Source organism: Apis cerana, linkage group LG13 (assembly GCF_029169275.1).
Source record: "Apis cerana isolate GH-2021 linkage group LG13, AcerK_1.0, whole genome shotgun sequence".
Classification (NCBI taxonomy): Eukaryota; Metazoa; Arthropoda; class Insecta; order Hymenoptera; family Apidae; genus Apis; species Apis cerana.
The window spans coordinates 3,814,978-3,834,525 of NC_083864.1; the positions used below are offsets into that span (position 1 = coordinate 3,814,978).

General features: G+C 46.9%; 2 protein-coding genes across 2 annotated transcripts; one reads left to right on the plus strand and one right to left on the minus strand.

The window, feature by feature from the left end:
- Positions 1-522: 522 nt before the first annotated feature.
- On the plus strand, positions 523-12,888 carry LOC107998860 (uncharacterized). Its single transcript, XM_017058375.3, has 10 exons — positions 523-1,141; positions 3,169-4,787; positions 5,163-5,352; positions 9,175-9,347; positions 9,443-9,505; positions 9,584-9,711; positions 9,789-10,154; positions 10,864-11,207; positions 11,335-11,601; positions 11,669-12,888. The coding sequence occupies exons 2-10, from the start codon at positions 3,180-3,182 to the stop codon at positions 12,109-12,111; spliced, it is 3,582 nt and encodes a 1,193-aa protein (XP_016913864.1). The 5' UTR covers positions 523-1,141; positions 3,169-3,179; the 3' UTR covers positions 12,112-12,888.
- Positions 12,889-14,721: 1,833 nt separating this feature from the next.
- On the minus strand, positions 14,722-19,183 carry LOC107998809 (uncharacterized). Its single transcript, XM_017058287.3, has one exon. It carries the CDS (start codon positions 16,016-16,018, stop codon positions 14,909-14,911), a length of 1,110 nt encoding a protein of 369 aa, XP_016913776.2. The 5' UTR covers positions 16,019-19,183; the 3' UTR covers positions 14,722-14,908.
- Between the last annotated feature and the right edge of the window lie 365 nt (positions 19,184-19,548).

The following is a 19,548-nucleotide window of genomic DNA, read 5'->3' on the forward strand; positions in this document are numbered from 1 at the left end:
AAAATTATACCTTTGTGCTTTAAACGGTTTATAACCCAAGCTAACCGTGAGCTCGTATCCACTTCGAACGTTGCCTAATTTTCCCTACGATTTAAAAAACGTATCCCTATCCCTTTATTTTTCTTCGTACATCGAAGGAATACTCGATTCAGAAATATTAATTTTTTCTCTCTTTCTCTCGATACATTCCACCGATATACAAAGACCGATACGAGCACGAATGACGAGCCAAATTTCTTAGATAGACGGAGACGAGGAACCCGTACACTTTAGAAATCTCTTAGAGGAATTTAATACTTTAAAAACGTTTAACGACGCGAAAAGATCTACCCTATCCAGCGAGTCGTTCGTCGATCGGAGCCCGACGAGAGTGGGTGGGCCCGACACTTGCGGTCCCAGAACCAAATCGACCGTCGAGCTTCGTATGGCGGGACAGAGCGGGGGTTGCGGCGTAAGAGTCGGGGCCCTGAGGGCCCCTCGCTCCGGTGTTCGGGCCCGGTATGGGAGCGGAGAGGGGCTCGAGGGGGCAAAGGCACATTCCAAGGCAGAACGGCTGCCAGTGAAGGTGGAAGACACGAACAGTCTCTCACGATATTGCGCTCCGTTCCTATCCCAGGTTGCTTCCTTTCTTCCAGAGTGCTCGTCGTTTTCCCCGTGGGACCGTGTCGTGTGTGCCGTGCCGTGCCGTGCCGTGCCGTGCTGCATCGTACAGTGCAAGTGCCGTTCCTTCCTTCCTTCCTTCCTTCCTTTCTTCTTTCTTTCCTTCATGTTGTACGAGACGCGACGCGATGCGAGCCGACTCTCGGAATCGAATTAACGAGAATTCGCGGTCGAGGCTGAGGAGAGAGGCAACATGCATGGGATAGAGTGTTCCGCGGCAAAGCGCACCGGGTGTACGTGTACGCTCGTCTTTTTTGGCGCCACGCGTGTCGTTCAACGTTTCGAAAATGCTCACGCCTACTTACGCGCCACGGTATTCCAGTGGGAAGAGCAAGGAGCAGAGAGTTCGTGTCGAAAATAGACATTTGCCTCGTGTTCAGATCCGTGGCCCGATCGTCGGGCATGCGGAAGGAGCGTCACCGGGAGACAGTGATTGAGAGGATCCGGCAGACGGGGAGCACTTGAATATTCGATCGCGCAGGTGAACCGCACAAACTATCTTTTTCTCTTAATATAACGGATACGTGATGGACACGATGGCGAGTACTTGTAAGGTACTCGAGTTCTTGTCTTCTCTCTCTCTCTCCCTTCTTCTTGTTTTTTTTCTTTTTCTTTTGCACGTAATAACGAGAATATATTTCGAGAGAGAATTGTATCCCAACGGTTTTTTCTTAGCTCTTCCCGTTGAGAAATCTCTAATATCCGGCGAGTAGTAAATTTAACCGTGCGATGTTTGTATCGCAGAATTTCGTGACGAAGTCGAATGCTGTTGACACAACCGTTCCCATTTATTCGTGACGGTGAAACCGGTATCCGCGGCAAAAGGAGCAAGGTAGATAGGTTATGCCCGAATGCTAGGAATCAACAGTTCAAAAAGACTAGCTTAACGAAAAGATAAAGAGACGGTTGCGGATTCGGTTCGGATACCTTCAAATTAAGATTATACCTACTTGAACGTGCATAAACGGGAGGGTAATTTTCTGCCATTTCGATTGTGGATGCCTATCAATTGTGGACCGTTGCCTCGTTAGTTACATCAGATTTACGATCACGTATAAACACCGTGAAAAATTCTTTTTACGAGTCAAGCAGTTCGGTGAGAATCGTCTGGAACAGAGGGCAACTCTGCGGAGAGGAGAAGGGAGAGGGGGAGGGAGGAGAAGGGGAGGTGGGGAAGGGATTTCGTCGGGTTTTCTGCTGCTCGAACGAAATTAAATCCACGTGCCACCGAGAGCATTCCCCATTCTTCGTTCGATCGAGAGATCGGCGGACGGCAGAAAAACTTAACCGCGTCCGAGCAACGCCATCGGCATCGAACTTGGCCATGGCCTTCGAAGCGTTTGCGCTCGTATAACGAGATACGAGGAATGTAAGTTGCCGGGGAGACCACCGCTCCTCGATACTTACGCTCGAGAACCACCTCGGCCTGGTTGACTAGATGCCCGATACCAAGTGTGCTTCGCGAAAGGTAGCGAACGATTTTGCGGACGAAATACGGGCCATTAGGCTAAGCAGATTTCCCTTTCAGATCCGAATAGATCGGACTTGCTCACCGCTCCACCGTTAATGGATAATAAGAGGATCGATAATATGTCGAATTTTTCCTTTTTTCCCTTTCTTCTTTCTTTCTCGTAACGTGACGAAACAATAACTTGCCTCCCTCTCTCTCTCCCCACTTCTCGCATATTCTATCTCGATCGCGATAGAATCGCGATTATTAAATATGGATCTTAAGGAGAAACGTTTCGATTTTTGTGAAAGACGATGATCGTTAGTCAGAATTCGTAACAACGAGCTATTTCTTAACAAGCTAATATGGATAAGGAATTATAGGGTGGTATTTTCTTTCAAATAAGTACAATGCCGGGCTATGAAAGCCCGCTCTTCGCAACTCGGGAAGAATCGTCTCTAATACTCGCCGAGATATTTATATAAGTTCGTTGAAAGCTATTGGAGAAGTTTTAACGACGGAAGGCGCTAATAGGCTGAGAAAGTTTTCCGCATTTCCGCGTCCGGAACGGATGCGATATCCGCAGTTATCATCCTACCCCGTCCTAATTGGGAGAAGATTCGTTAACCGATCGCCTGCCTGATATTACTTTTCTTCCACGGATCATCGAGGAATCGCCGATTTACCTTTTCTGTCACTCCCCCTCCCTTCTCTTTTGGCCGATTGATTCGCGATACCTGCGGGATATATTGGGGGAGGAGGGGAAGGGAAGATATTTCGTCTTATTCCTTTCGTTTTAGGAGAAATACGGGGTGTGTTCGAGCATCCGTTTTCGTAATCCGAAACGATTTGTCAAGTTCAACGAGGCGGCAGCATGGAAACGAATCTCTCTCTCGAGAAACGTATCGCTGCCCGAAATCGTGAATTCGTTTGTCCGAACGATCCACGGATGATCGATCGAAATGAAAACGCGTCGGATCCTGTTCGAACGGAGGATAGAATAATTGTATGGTCGATTGCCCGATCGCGATCGATTAATTCGCTATCGATATTTTCAGGTCCCATTACGATGTCCCAACCGCAATTAACCACGGATCTGGACGTTGCGGAAAATCCGCAACACTCTTGCCAGTGCTCCGCGATGAGCAGCATGGATTCCATGAGAGCGCAGAGGGACAGAGCGGAGCGGAGCGTGGGAAGTACAAGAATTTCCAACAACCAAGAACTGCCGAGGGGTTTGGAGGCGCTTCAGAGCGCTTTCGAGCCGATAAGAAGGCTGGAGAGCCCGTTGTCTCATCATCATCAGGAAAGCCAACAGATGAATTTGGAGAATAGCAGGGGGGTGGACATGTTGGAGCATCAGGCGGGGTTGTCGCCGAACGCAAGAACGATGGAGGGCCAGGGCGCGATTCTGTCGAGACACGGTCACAATATTTCGTGCAGCCCGGGAAGGAACTTGGATCTTTCCCGAAACTTGGCGTTCGAGGCGGCGCGGAGAGTTCAGGAATCCGGCAACTTGCAGGATAACCAGCACAGCCTAACTTCCAGCCCCAGCCCTTTGTTGGAGTCGGGCGCAGCTCTGCTCGATACGTCCGCCAAAGATCTGGACAAGCAGCTCGAGGAACACGCTGGACAATTGTCGCAGAAACCTGCCGCCGCGGGCAAAGACAAGCTGAAGAACATTCAGCAAGTTCTGAATCCTTATCAACATCATCACGAGCCGACCGCGGCCGAGCGCACGGCCGTCCACGGACATTTCCACGGCGACGCGCACGCGCACGTGCACAAGCACGCCGACAATTTCCGTGGGCCCGCGAATTTGGACGTCGGGGACGGACTGATGGGAGGATTTCAGCAACACCAGCGACAACACACCCACCATCATCACGGGAACGCGAAAGCCGCGAGCGTGGCCCACCATCACGGGCCAACGGGCGCCGTGCACCACTCCCACGGGCCCCAACCTATGCCGGGCCACCATCACGCGCCCCCCCTCACCAGCCACGTGCACGGAAACGTGTCCGGCGTCCCTCTGGCCGGGCCCGCGTCGAGTCAAAATCCGACGGGAAATCCGAGCGGCCATCACCACCCGAATCCCTTGCCGACCTCCACCACCATGGTCCACAGAAACTCGCCGACCAACCATCATCGGCTCGCCGGTGGTGGAGCCGCGCTTGCCGCTCATTATCCCTCGAACTCGGGTTTCTCCAGCGATCACCACGGCACCTCGAGCGCGATGAGCGGCGCTTCCTCCAACTCGAGCATGTTGAACCACGGAGGGTCGCCGGCGGTTCACAGGCACGTGGTGAACGCGAACAGCAGTCTGTCGACCACGCCGCTCGCTAGCCATCATCATGGCAGTTCGTCGGGAAGTTTGACCGGGCATTCCAGCGTGAATCATCATCACGTTAGTTCTGGGATATCCTGTGAGTCTTCCTCGTCAAACGCCAATACGAGAACGCATAGTCGTTTAGATCACGTCCACGATCATCATCATCATTTACAACAAGTGCATTCGTTGCACCCTAGCCACCCGGACGCCCGGCAAAGGGACAGAGCTCCGTCGAGCCTCGAGCATCACGGCCATCATCACGGCCACGTGCACGCCCACGGCCATCAGCATCCGCAGAATAACGATACCAAAAATACGTCCATCATCGGGGTCGACTCGATACAGGTATTTTTGTCCAACGGAAATCTTCCCATTTTTCCAATTGGGCCGGTCGCCCCTGTCACGCGCGAGACGCACAATTTCCTAGTCGAGATCTAATCGCGCCTGTGCCCGACAACCATCCATTAATCATCTCGCGAGTTTGCCCACCGACGCCGCGACAACTAATTATTCGCACACGATGACTTCTACGTAATAACGCTGTTACGCGATTCACCATTCATGGCAACGATGCCGTTAATTATTTAGAGACAGACCAGACCAAATTTCGTCCATACGTATCTCTCTCTCTCTCTTTCTCTCTCTCTCTGAGAGATCGTTCTTCCTCTTCTCTTCTCTTTTTTCTCTCTTTTACAAAGTGAGGATTTTGGTTTCATCCAGGTGTCGGCCCCTTCGAAAAGTAAGTGTCAATGTCACGTGGTGCAAGCTGGAGGAGGAAACAAGAGAGGACAGGAGGGCGAAAGCGACGGAGGTGTCGAGGTAACATCAAGAACGCATCAACCCCCCGCGCTACCTCCGCGGCCACCTCCTAGGCCAACCAGACGATACGAAACAACGTCCGTCGATCAATGTGAGTTGATTTTCTACCACGACGAATTCCAATTATCGATCTCTGTTTCGAAAAGTACTCGTTCTTGAAATATAATAACGATGACAGTTCGATCGAATGATCGATGCAGCGTCTAAACGTTCGGTTCGAGTATTTATTGTATCCGTTTATGATATCGAATCGATATCTCGTACGCTCGCGCCAATCCGAATGGCAACAATAACAACGAGTGTAGTCGGTATTCCAACCGTCCGCTTCGGTGTCCTCTTTCATTTCCTCTCGAAGCGAGCAGTTGGACAGTTGTTTCCTGAAGCTCGGTGAAATTAAACGGGGGAAGGTGGAGGCTGGCTCCACCCTTGATTCGAGGCGAGGATCAAGCAGAGAATGCCTGCAGTATCGCCGGTGACGACGCTGCGTCCAGCCGTGTTGTTGCCCCTTTTATCAATAGTGGACACGCGTTATCGACGTGCCGGCCGACAAGTGAACGCATCATGGACCGATTCTGCTCGGTAAACAGGGGAAACAGCCCCCGTGGAATTTCAACCCTCGACCGCGTCGAGTCGCTGGAATCGTGACGGTATATCGACCAGTCGATGCCCGCAGCAACCGAGGGCAGAAGCATCGTGTCGAAGAATGCTGCGAATCGAACGAGAGGATACGATACTTTTACCCTCGCTTCCATTGATCCGAGTCGGCTCGAGCGAATGGCCGTGAGAGGAATGCCATTTTGGATGTCCTTTCGAAACGAGTCCCGAGCCTCACCTTCGCCCTCGACGCCACCACCACCACCACCTGTGGGACACCTCGGCGTGTGCGGGCCAACAGAGATCTCGTGGAGTGGCTCTCCGCTTGTTGTGCATTCTCCTCTCGCGTTCGTTTCAAAAAAAAAGATCCCACGATCGTCCCATCGTCGAACGTGAAAGAAGAGATAGAGACAGATGGATCGTTGTTGCAACGCGACAAAGCGTTTGTAAAAATTCGCAATCGAGGGATGATTCCGTTGGGATGTAAAAATAATCGACATTGGTGATTGGCAAAGGTCGACCGATCGATCCAACGCCGATTAACGAGCAAGGAAATGCCTCGACGAGCAATCGACCTTGGGAGGACAACCCCTCGCGAGTGTGACATGTGACATGTGACGCGCGCCAATATAAATTACGGTTGTAAATCGGTAGTAAGGAAAAAATAGTGCGCGTTAATTTTAATCTCGATTTATAATATTATTTAAAATCGATCGAGTGCAATTTTTTGAATTCTCTCCTTCCTTGAGGAGAAGTGGTGTATCGCGGTGGTGGCTGACACGTGTCCATGTGATGAAAGAGAGGAAAGAGTGATCGGGACGAAACGTTGGGTGCAACGAGAAAGATGGATGGATATCCAGTGCTCCAGATAGTCCGTTGCCGACTTGGAATGGAAATGGAGATGGATAACCAGGGTTATCCGTTCACAATGGCGGCACACTCGCATTCCCACTTACCACATCCGGCAAACCACGCGCACTTACCGAGATCGCATTACCCTCACCCCTGCGGTATGCCGATTAACCCTTCTTGTTAATTTATCAATCGGCCCTCCAACCCCCAATCTGTCTCTACCGCTGATTCTGCATACCCGCATATAATCTCCTATTAGTTATTCCATTAAGTCGATTTTCGATACGAGACAATTATACGATATAATTAATCCATTCGAATGTACACTCGCTGCCTTTTGTGCACGAGGGGGGAGAACGTTTCGTTTATTTTTTTATATCAAGATCGAGAATCGACGAGTCGTTCTTATTAATTATTTGCAAATAATTGCAAAGTAATTGCCGTTAGTTTTCTTTTAATTTCACGAATATACATACATTGGAATAATTGGAGGAAAAAAGAAAATAGTTTGTGATAAATTTCGAGTCAGGAAAATGCAGTTTCCAGTATATCTACCATGTTCTATTTTTACCTCTTAAAGATTTATGTTGCAGTTAGCTGTAGAAGGTCACATGGATATCACAAAAGGTTATCGTATAAATAGATATCGACAGGTTTCTAAATAAAACGTGAATAAAATTTTAAACGTTGCACGGGAATAGGTTGAAAAATTTTCGGTTAAAATAAATTCGAATTCGCGCGAATGAAAAATTATAAGCATTTTATATCTACCATTGCTCAAAGGGAACTTTGCCTTTTCAAGGAAAATCGAAAAACCTGTCGTTTCCTTTTCCTTTTTTTTCTTTGAAATTCATTGTGTCGGCATTTAAATTCCAGTTTCGCTTCGCTTGCCTCGAAAGCAACGTTTTACCAAATCGTAACTATAAATAAAGATTCTCTATACAGATAGATGAAGGTGCACCTTAGATTTTTCACAAAAGTGGCAGGTACTCTAAGAAATTTGGTAAAATGGTTTCGGATCGCGTAACGACGAGGTCGAGGAAAACGAGGATCTTTACAAGTGAATGGAGTGGGGACAGGTCAGATTTTGCCTTTTCTACGACAAATATACGAGGAGGAACGTTTTCTGAAATCCCTTTTTCGAAGAATTCTATTTCTTGAAAATTTGACAATAGTTTGGACTTGTCAAAACACTTAACCATTTTCTCTTCTCTCTCTCTCTCTCTCTCTCACGAAACGTTCGTTCTCAATAGCATTCTTGGAAATAACAATCGTCGATCGTTCTCTCTTTTCAATTCGAGGATTTTTCAATTCGTATTACGTAATTTTTCATAGATTTTGCTCGTAGGCAGAAAAATAATTAGAATTTTTAATTACGAAAGATGATCTCTCCCCATTTGTGTTCTAACCCTATAGAAAGACACAGTGGCATTCTTTATTAATAGGAAACCTGATTAAAAAGTTCAGCTCTGTCGATTCTGCCTCTCTCTCTCTCTCTCTTTCTCTCTCTCCGTCCAGAGAGAGAAAATCTGCTATTGTCTTTGAAGCAACGACGCTTCCATCGCTCAACATTCATTAAAGGAATTTCCAATACAGCGTACTCGGTTCAATTGGAAGCTTTGACAACAAAAGTTGAGCCCGAATGATCGAGAATGAAATACTCGTTGGCTACGTGCGATGAAAAACAAAAAAAAATACCATTCGCGCTCAACGTTAGGATCGCTTTGAATGCAATTTTCCACGCTTCCCTACTTCGCTACAATACTTTTTCACGTTCGTTCTTTCGAATTATTATATCAAACGTCGACGATTCGACGGCTCGTTTTCGACTCGATAAGTTAAAAAAGGGAAAAAACGGAAGCAACGACTTGATCGAGCACGATCGACGATACTTTCCTAGAGGAATCTAATTAAGGAGACGAGAAAGAGAAAGATGGAGGCGATCTAGGCGAAGGTAAATCCGACTGACTAACGAGACTTTCGAAGAATTTCGCTCGTGGCACGTTTCCTATTGTGGTCGGATCAAAGCTCCCGTTTGTTCGGTTCTCACGCAAGGACAATCATTATCCCGTGAAAGAAGGAGGCGAGCACGATGGGAATAAGTCTCTGCAGGACCTTTTTTCTGAAAAGGGTCGATAGTCGTACAAAAGATTCCACCGTTTGGCCACCGTGAAAATATCCTTCCAGCTATTTCGTGTTTCTCGAAAGACCCTCCTCCCCCCTTTTCAAGGAACACCGATCGCTGCGGAAAAAGATGGGAGATATTACGTCGCGCTTCTGCATTCCTCATTTCTCAAAGATGAAAATATTTGCCCGTAACCGTATCTCTCATTCAGGATATACGAAGCGTAACGAACGTATCCTCTCCTCCTTTTTTCCCTCTCTTCTTCTTTTAATCCCTTCTCCTCCCCCTACGCAAAGCCTATCGCTTCCGCGGTATCGGTGACCGATTTTAATTTTACCACAGGCCACACGGGGGAAGGTGGTTGCTGCAAGAAGTACGTTGTCCTTTGTTGCCTTTGTGGCGGGCTGAGCGCTGCGGTTGGCAGTCTCTTTTTGGCGGTGCACGCGGTCCTTTCAGCCCACACGGCCAGCCTGGCTCTCTTTGAGACTGTACCATCCTACATTCCTGGCATAATGGTAAGAGGCCAAAGATCCAAGCGCGTCCATCCGACCTCTTCTCCTCCCCTCTTTCTCTATTTACCGAGAATTCAAATCGTAACGTTGATTTCCAGTTAATCCTAATGGGCCTGTTCACGATGTTGCTCGCAAGACGGAAACACAGATACGGACTTTTGGTAAGCGTGCCAATAACTCATATCCCCCTTCCTGCCCCCTTCTTCTCAAACCTGACCCACCTGATTTTTCCGTTCCAGATGAAAGTGTGCGGTTCCGTAGGGGTGGTGTGCGCGTTGGTATGCGTGCTCGTCACAGTTACGACGACGGTGATACACATGTCCCGGCTTCAAGGCCTTCGAAAATGCGTTTACACGGTGAAAGCGAGGTAAGATATGAACAAGTCGAGCGAAATATCCGTCTCTAATTTTCTATCGACGCTAATCGAATTGGATCGAATCGCAGGTCGTGCACGTGTTACGGGGCGCCCGAAGGAGATCCAGGAGTTCTCTTCGAAGGTACGCCCCACTGCGAGGCGGTGCACGGCGCCCTGCACGCCTGCCTCAGAGCCCTGTTCGGCGTCTCGGTGGCCGGTATCCTGGCCTGCATATTTTCGTGCATGCTCGTTTACCAGCTATTGAGTCACGAGAAGAAGAAGATGTATTGGGAACAGTTGGAATTGAGGTGCAGGTCGTTGTACGGGCAAGGAGGAGGCGTTGGACCGGCGGGCGGATCGTGCGGTTGCTGCAACGATTGCGGCGGCGCAAGCCCTTGGTGGGCCCAGACACCGGGAAACCTTTACACGCCGAATCCCGACTTGGCGCCGTCCAGGTTCGTCGAGTCGATCTCGTTTCTTGCAGCGGTCAGGAAATACGACCTCGCGATCGTTATCACCGGAGAGGAGGGCATTCGCACGCGAATTGAACCGCGGCTTGATGAAAGATGCGAGTAACGGCACCCGTGTTATGGGATCGTTACGAATTCAATAGAACGGAACGCGCGGCCCCCCCCGATTAGAGCTCATTGAGAAATTATTGATGCGATTCAAATGCACCGTGCGCATTCGCATCCGAGCGTAACGATACGTATTCAATAGAATTCATTCACGAATGTCACGAATATCGGAGGAGGGGAGGGGTGGGGGAGTGCGATAAACTCGTAAACAAGGCAACGATCCCTCGCTTCTGTGTTCCCAGGACACATTGTATTCCGGTAATCCGCTAATGTATGGCATTAATTAAGCCGGAATTCCATCCAGCTTCTGACATTTGAACAGCGGATTTCTTCGTCTTGGGAATAAATTATGATGGATGGATGGACGTTGCCTTTTGTTCCAGTATAATGGAAAAGAAAAAAAATTCTATTCCATCGGGAAGAACGAAATATATATGTGTGTGTGTGTGTGTGTGCAAATTAAGATCGAACGGAATTTCTGTTTTTTTCCTTTTCTAATTTTTAGATCGTTGAAAAGGAGAAAAGATTGCTCGAAAAGGAGAAAACGAAGCGAACGAACACGTCTTATTTTCTCGTTTCATCGTAGGAGATGGCGGCTGCCTTGGTCCAGATCCAGAGGTCCAGCACCGAGCCCAGATTCGAATTATGGGTTTCACACTCAGGCAAGACAGACGGAGGCCAACGTGGAGAGCACGAACGGCCCTTACAGCGTTCTTAATTCCCAATCGAGTGGCCCCTACTCCGTTTTGAACACGCAGAACGGCCCGTACACCCCGAGCACGGCATCTTACAGCGTTCTGGAGACCCCGGTTCCGCTGTGGGGGCCGCCACCACCTTACAGCGACCCCAACAGCCCCGCTAGACGGCCCCAAGTAGCCGAACAAAGGCCCAGAATCGCGAAACGAATAGAGAACTTCGAGAACAATGAGGGTGAGAGAGAATGGAGAGAGGCGTAATAAGAAAAAGGAGAAAAAGAGAGATGGGGAACAGTCGTGAAACGACTCGCCCAGCAAGCTAAACGCGAAATAACGTGTTTTCCTTCCCCTTTCTTTCACAGATCACAGATCAAGGGCAGCGAAACGGCCCTCGGACAATTACGAAAATGCCGAGGAGATATCGAACAGCACCGATCCGGAGGGGGGGAACGAAGGCACGATGAAGGGTAGACGGGCGAGGAAGCCTCTGAAGGGCGTGGAGAACGGGGCTTTCCAACAGGAGGCGAACGCCGGACCGAAACAGTCGGAGAGCGAATTATATTTCGGCGACGTGTCCTCGTGTTGCGGACCCGAAAGCAGCTTCTACGATTTGGCGGTGGAGAAGGAAGGTAAAGAACGTAACGAGATTCGAGCCCGAGACGAGAGAATCACGCGGAGAATCGCATAATTTCGCAGGCACGGAGCATTCCGAGGGGGTTGACTACTTGGCGGCGCGTCTAGGGAAGCGGCAATTGTCCAAGAGATCGCGAATGCCTCTCCCGCTGCCGTCGGACGGCGGTGACATTCCGTCCGACAATTACGCGAACAGCGACGAACCCAGAAGCGCGAGAGGCCCGTACCTCGCGCCCGACGCGCAGTACGAGGTGATTCAGCAGGGCCGTTACTCTTATTACGCGGCGTCGAAGGACGACGAACAGCTTCAGGAAGGGCCGGCCACTTCGGGCTACTTCAGAGAGGAGGAGGCCGAGAGAGGGAGGGATTACAGGGACTACAGGGGCGGCCAGCAGGAAGAGGAGACGCCCCAGTGTTGCCTGAGCGACTCGACCACGTTGGACTCGGGTTGGCAAAGTGGCGAGCAACAGCAATCCGATGATAACGTTAGACCGGTCAACGTGTGATTTGTCGCTCGGACGGAAAAACGGATTGAATTGGACGTGGAAGGGAGGGGGGAATAAAAGAGACCTCGTGAGGGAGACCTCGATTCATCGTACAATTTACTATATTTTGATTTGTGTGCGTGTGTGAGAGAGAGAGAGAGAGAGGATCGTTGAAAATTGCGCATCACGTAGACTTTTTTTGTATTTATACGCCATGGAGGTGTTCTTGCGAAACGGATCTATCTACTTTAACCAGCCGTTAAACAGAACTAGGGAAATTGTCCACATTAGAATAGAAAGGATTGCGGCGAAGAGTGCAAAAATTTATCGTATTTAAAGGTAAAAATAGAACGTAAGCGATGTGATTTGTGGTACAGTACAGCTTAAAGCGTAAACCTTGATTATTATAGAGCGTAACGATCGGAATATAGATATAAAGAATATATTGGATCGTGCTTTTCTCACGATTATTATTATTATTATTATTATTATTATTATTATTATTATTATTATTATTACTATTAATATTAATATTAATACAAGTCTGAAAGGGGGTTAGAAAAAGAGTAGACTATATGTGAAAGAATAATCGTGCGAGAGATCCTGCGTAACGATGTATTTTTATTAATTAAACGATGTCGCCCGTGTTGTTCGTAATGTTAACCGCTAAGAAATTGTGTGTTGGTAAAAAAAAAAGAAAAAGCGAGAAAGAGTTAAATTTAGTCTCGTGTCGCGATGTGTCGAAGAAAAGGTCTCTGAAAAAAAGAGAAAAGAAAAAAAAAGATACGAAAGTTGTTGTACGTCCGACTTGATGCATCCAGTTGGAAAAGAAGAGACCTTTGCTTTGGCAATTCGTTAGAAACGTCCATGTACAAACGTGTGCTTTATTCTTGCCAATATCTCGTTAGACGTCGACTCGATTTCTCACTTAGACGTTAATTGTATGGGAATGTATTTACCATTCGATTCCAAGTTCCAACGTGAGCACGTTATTTTTTATCGTATTATTCTCGATCACTGCCATTCGAACGATCGTTCCTTTTTTTCGCAAAATCCGTATGGAAAATGCGGATAGGAAAAATGTGTTTGCACGTCCACGATTTGTCGAACGAACGTCTCCTCACGAATCCATCTATTCGATATTTTACGATTTTTTCTTTTTCTTTTTTAAGCAAAGTATTTATCACGCGTCGTAACATATAATAAATAAGCAAACAAACTTGTGCTCGTGATCCGTGTTAGCTTCGTCGAGCTTTTTTTTTTTACGTATTGTAAGGCCAGATTCGATTTCGATCGTACAATCCTGGTGGACCAAGAACGACATATAAAGAAAGAGAGAGAGAGAGATATTGATTTTTACTGAATTAATATTACGATCGAGAATATTGCCGTTCGTTAAGATAACACAGATATGCAGATATTTTGTAATTCGGAGAGAAAAATGAAAAATGAGAGAGAGGGGAAGGAAAAAAAGAAGGCCAGCTTAAAGGAATAGTTTAACGTTGTTTACTCGATAAAGTGTACCTTAAGAGCGGATACCTAGCAAGTCGAACGATACATTGTCGAACGATGTAACTAACAATGATTGAAAAAAGGAAAAGAAAAGAAAAGAAAAAAAAAATAAAGCTTCGTTTTGTAAAGAAAACCACTCTCGGTGTATCGCATAAATCATTCCCTTTATTTAAGAACGATGAAATCGAAAGGGCCATTCGTGGTGACCAATGTCGAAAAATATCCTTTCACCGTTCCTCAAAGTTCCTCCAATCGAATCGAAGAAACGATATGAACGCGATATACTAATTGTCCCCCAGGTCAACGATTTTATCGTTGCCGATATGTCGTTGAAACACACCCAGGTAACCATTCAACGAGGAATGTCGGATCTATGGCAGGCCTCTATTGTCAGCAATTTCCTTAGAGAACTCCCTTGCCTGTGGCTCGTTGGCCAACATCAGATTATAAGATTTCGCAACGTGCACACGATCGTTGAACTTTTGCAATACACACGTGTGCGGCCGACCCATTGTACGTATCCAGATTGTTCTCGCTCTCGACAGGCTAAAAAATGAGCCAATATTTTGGAGGCAATCGATTGTAATCGATATATTTGTATACGCGCTTATTATTTTCAAGTTCACGATTCGCGATACGATTAGACGCGTAAATTATATTTTTTGGCATCGTTTAAAAATCTATCCAAGAAGGAAAGGACTCGTTTCTCCACACGATTGTAATACGGTAAGTGTACGTTTACGAGAACAATACAATCTCTCGCGTGTTTTTCTTTCTTTTTCATATACGCTTCGAGATCGCATCTAAGAAGAAGATTGGTCGAGGGCTTGGTATGATGCTGCTACTAGTTGCAAGCTGAATCATTTAATTAACAGAGGTAAAAGGAACGTGGCGACCGAAGTTAATAAATCGCAATTAAAGTGTTTTCTAGGCCCGGAACGATACGATCTTTCGGAGCTCGTTGTAAAAGTTATAAAACGGTTTTAAAGCCGTTCCATAACTCGCTCGCCAGTTTTGAATCGTCCAATTGTGCCGCGATCGTTTACGGCCATTTAACGATCGGTTTCCATCGAGTCGAGCTAATTAACGAAACCGTCAATGAAGGAAATTGGTAAGTAATTTCGTTGAGTGGAATTTTATTATTATTGCTATTAAACGATGCATCGCGTGATCAACATTGCTATCTAATCTGTTACATTAACGTGTACATATTACAAACGTAAAGATTGATATATCGACGATCACTGATGAATCTTGAACAAAGATTAATCGAATTTCAACTTAGTCTCTTTTCAACTTAACGTCCTCAAGAGCAAGATCCTTCGGCCACGTGATGCGCCGCCTGATTTGCCAGAAATCTTTCCACTCTTTCTCTGAATTCGTTGCTCGATTCCGGCAACGGCAGTCTCGGCCCCGAATTCCTCAGGTTGTGCCGCGCCGTCAAATTTTGCAAGCTTTCCGATAATCTGCGGTCGTGATCCAGAATATCCGGCGTTGGAGCCGGTGCCTTCCGTTTTCCTATCGCCGTTTCGTCCAATTTTCCGCTTCCGCTCGTCCCATTCGCGTAACTCGATTCCGGCAAACGATTCATCATTCCTCGAAGGGCTATTCTAACGCTCAGGGCGGACCAGAATGCCTCGAGAAGGGAGGCAACGAGCACGTTCACGGTTAATAAAATTTTAGTGTGAAAAGATTTGCGATAATCCGTGTACAACAACGACATCGCTCCGCCGTTCATCGTCTCCAAGGATTCCTCGGTGACATTTTTCCACAAATTTCCCTCCCCTCCTCCACCGTTATCCACAGTTGTGCTCGGATCCTTGATTTCGTCCGGTCGATCAGGATCGATCGTCGAGCTTCTCAAGATGTATCCGGATATGTTGGACATGTTATCGAGTATAATTCCGAGCGTGGGCGAGTACGAGTTAATTTTTGTCAGGTGATGGAACGTTTCAGCGTCCCCGTCCGTGGCCTCGAGGTTGTCCAACAGGGTGCCATTACTCGATTCTTGCTCGAAGCGGGAAGAACGATTTTCTTGGTCGAAAATTCTCTCGAGGGGCCACAAAGGATCCCTGCTCTGCGCGGCAGCGGCGACGTCGAATATCGTGGCGATGAAGCAGAGGATGGCCGCCGTCAAGGAGAACAGACTTCCGTAAAAAAAGATGGCGATGTTCCTGTCTATGTACCACCTTCTCCATGCGAACAGCCCGGTCACGAACGGGACTAGACAGGCGACCGATAGGATTGGACCTTGAAGAGATAAGGCCAGGCTGCCCAGAAGAAGGGAAAGAGCGCCCAGACCGAAGTGCACCAGGGACAGACCTCCCACGGTCGACGCCGAATAACGCCGTTCAGATGGGTAGAGGGAGGACAAGGGTGGTTTCGTTCTCACTTTTATCACGTACACGTTTTCCATCGCTGTTTGTTCCAGTTTCCAGCGAATCTCGAATAGAATCGTCTAGGTCAATAAAGGGAGATTCTCGATTACGAAAATTTTTACGCTCCTGTCGTGTATCATGATCACGATATATCGATTGAAGAGAGGATAGAACGGAATATTAAGTTTGGATCAAAGGGAAACGCTTTTTTCCACTTGCCGTTGAACGAAAGGCCGATTGACCGTGAACGAAATAATGTACCGAGACAAGTCGGACAAAGTGAGAGAAAAGACGCGAGAAAAGAGAGGACACGGATTTCGAAGCGAGGATTTTCACGAGAAGACTAAGAGGCTAATTTCACCGTTACCAGCCTCGTGACTATCCGACGACCGCAACGCGGAATTATTGAAATGCAAATTGGTGAATTGTTCCATCCAGAAGCAGAAATGGACGATGATTTCCGTAACGGCAGAAGCAGCGAGCAACCAATTATGCTAACCGCTTGGATTTAATTGAAATCTTCGCCCCACCGTCGTCCCGTGGATTTCTTCGTCGCTCCTCTTGCGGCTACGCTTGTGCAATTCGTTTCCAACAATGGAACACAGGAGGACAAAAATTGAGAGGAGAAGGAAGAGGCATGCGCTTGTATCCAATAAACGTGAAACGTGGAACGGTAAATAAGAAGCTGACGCTTCGTCCTTCTTTTTCTTTTTCTTTTTCCTTTTTCTTCTTCTCCTTCCTTCCCTCGCCTGCGAATATTATGCAATAACAGTTGACTACGAAGGCGATGCAATTATCTCGTTGCACGCGTGTTTTCTCATACAACGTGTTTTCACCGATTTCTTTGTACGGAGCCGCACTGGATTTTCAATCTCTTGAGAAATCATCGATCCAGTTTCCACGTTCGTTTTGTCATCTGTTCGCCGGGAATAAAATATCTTCCCTTTATTTTATTTCGAACGAACTTGTGCGACCAATCGTTTCCGATCGACTTCTTTCGAAGTTAATCGAGAATATTCATCGAACGAACGGTGATCAAGATCGAGAGATATCGAGTTATATTCGTATCCCGATGATCGATCAATTGTTTTTTTCCGCAATCCTCTCGACAGCGCGCGTTTTCCAAATCCGAATCCTGGTCCTCGATTTCGATAGATCCAGAAGAGGGAATCGCGAGGAAATTTCCAATCGATCACTCGGCTGTCTCGCGACTAATTTGACGGGAAACAGGAGGTTTGCAGCGAAAGACACACCGGCAGAAAGACTGAACGAAGACTAGTTCGAGTTGAAATTACTACGAGAATCTGAACAGGCCTCCCACGCGGTCGGTTTTGCAGTGAAAGGGACAACAGAGGAGAACGACGGATAGATGAACCTTCGCGTTGTTTTATGCCTTCTTCATACCACTTTCCATGGTCATAAAACGATGTCACGCTTACGAGAAAGAAATGCAACCAGCGTACGTATTCTCTCCTTATGGAAATCATCGCCATCATCGATATCTTGGTATTTTATATATTGTTATAATATATTCAACAATCGAACGATCCCGTTAATTTTCACCCAATGTACCTTCCATGTTACAGTTTAGAGTTTAAACTCGTGAGAGTTTAACTCATGCTGGAATCCTCGGCCGAGTATCGCGCTTAACCTTTATTATTCACGGGCTCGGCACCCGACCTTTTCTTTTCGAACAGTCGGAGCAACTGCTAAAGAGTAAGGTTTCCCGGTTAAATTATCTCGAGAGAAGAAGTTCTGTATCGATACAAGCGCACGAGAATAATATTGAATAACGACGCGAGTCGATTAATTTCGTATACGCACGATTAAATTTTTCGACCCTTTTCGAATATTTAAAAAAAATTTGGAATTGTGTAAAGTGGGAGGAGACGATGAAATGGGACAATGGGAAAAGATTGGATGACTCAGAGAACACGGTCGGAAACGAACGACGAAAGAGAAAGAAAAACGACGCACGTTTGAACGCGTGTCGCTTGAATACGCACGTGTGTAACCCCCCTGTTTTCCAATACCGATCCTAACATCCTCGTCCCGAGCGGTCGTTTCTCGTTTTAAGCGGTTATCGTCGAGAACGGACGATCTGTGACAGAAATACAGCAGGGAGATCGCGTAGAAAAAAAGTCGAAAGAGAAACAAAATGGAATATTGCACGTGCGAATCTCGAATTCGTCGCGAGAAAAGAGAAAAGTCTTTCACTTTCTCGATCTTCCGGAATAATATCCTTCTGTCGTTGATCGATCATCGGAGCAGAAAACGTGCTACACTTTCTTGGAGATTGATCGCAATTCTACGGAGAATAGGCAATTCGATTATCGCTTAACACGGATAGAAAGATAGAAAATATGGCCATCGTGTTCATCGTCTAGCGACCTACTTTCTACATTTATTAAAACATCGACGAAAACACATATTATTGACGAAGTTGAGAAAAAAGTAATATCGCAGATACTTTTCCTGACCTCGATTCCTAATTATTGTTTCTATTTCAAGCATTTTTTTCTCGAATCCTTGGAAATTCTTCGTTGAAATTTGAAGAAACTTGATCCCCTTTAGTCTTGAGTCTCCGAGTTTCAATTTTTTAAAAAACTCTATCTCGTCCAATTTATCTTTCCTTTTTTTCTTTTAATTACGAAATTCTTCTATCGACTTCCACCCTTTGAGATGACTTTTCGTCCGTTAACGTAACGCGACATTCGCTAACACTGTACGAGTTAACAGTGTGCACGAAGAGTGAAAGATAAAGAGCATGTTTGTGATCGATACGCATTTGTGTTGGAGCAGCTGTTACGATTGGGGCACGCGTCCCAACGGTCGCAGCAGCTGCCCAGAAAGTTATCTATAGTACCCTCAACTGGAGTTCTTTTACGATACACGGCATGATAATCTCGTGCATCGATTTATTTATCGATGGATGCATTTCTCGCGTCTACTTTTTAAAAACAAACGAAAACACCGATTCGACGAATAAAAGAAAATCTCCTCGATTCCTAAATTGCCGTCGAGTTTTCATCCAGTCTTCTTTATCGCGAGATCAACGATCAAGTTTCCCCAATTTTCCCTCCGATGTGCTCCGCGACGTTCAACATCGACTCGATTTCACGAAATCGTTCGATCCGTGGAAATTAATATGGAGCGGGATTTAAAATTTAAATGTCGCGATGGAGCGCGAGGGGAGCGCAGCAAAGGTCGCATAAATTCTTGAACATACTGTAGAGGATAGCAGTAAAACAGGAAAACGTTGGAAGGGAAGTACTATAGGTGGCAGGGCCCCCACCCTGAGATGTGACACCGTGTCCGTATTATGCGAACCCTCTGACAACCCCTCAGGTAATACGCCGCACATATACGCGCGTGTGCATTGGAGAAACGCTTGGAGAAACGCCCTTCGTACATCTGCTCTTGAGGGAACTCATGTGGCAGTTTGTTGGGAGCAACCGTGGTGCACGGATCGAACGCATTTCAACATTGGACTTTCCCCCAACGGGCTCGTCAACTTCGTTCGAGAGCAAAAGTTGTAAAGTGAAGTCGGCACGAATTTCCCGCGACA

Coding starts and splice junctions, on each gene's coding strand:
- LOC107998860 (XM_017058375.3), top strand. CDS start 3,180: ATGTCCCAACCGCAATTAACCACGGATCTGGACGTTGCGGAAAATCCG. Junction 5,353..9,174: donor AACAACGTCCGTCGATCAAT/GTGAGTTGATTT, acceptor ATTTTACCACAG/GCCACACGGGGGAAGGTGGT. Junction 9,348..9,442: donor CCTACATTCCTGGCATAATG/GTAAGAGGCCAA, acceptor GTTGATTTCCAG/TTAATCCTAATGGGCCTGTT.
- LOC107998809 (XM_017058287.3), bottom strand. CDS start 16,018: ATGGAAAACGTGTACGTGATAAAAGTGAGAACGAAACCACCCTTGTCC.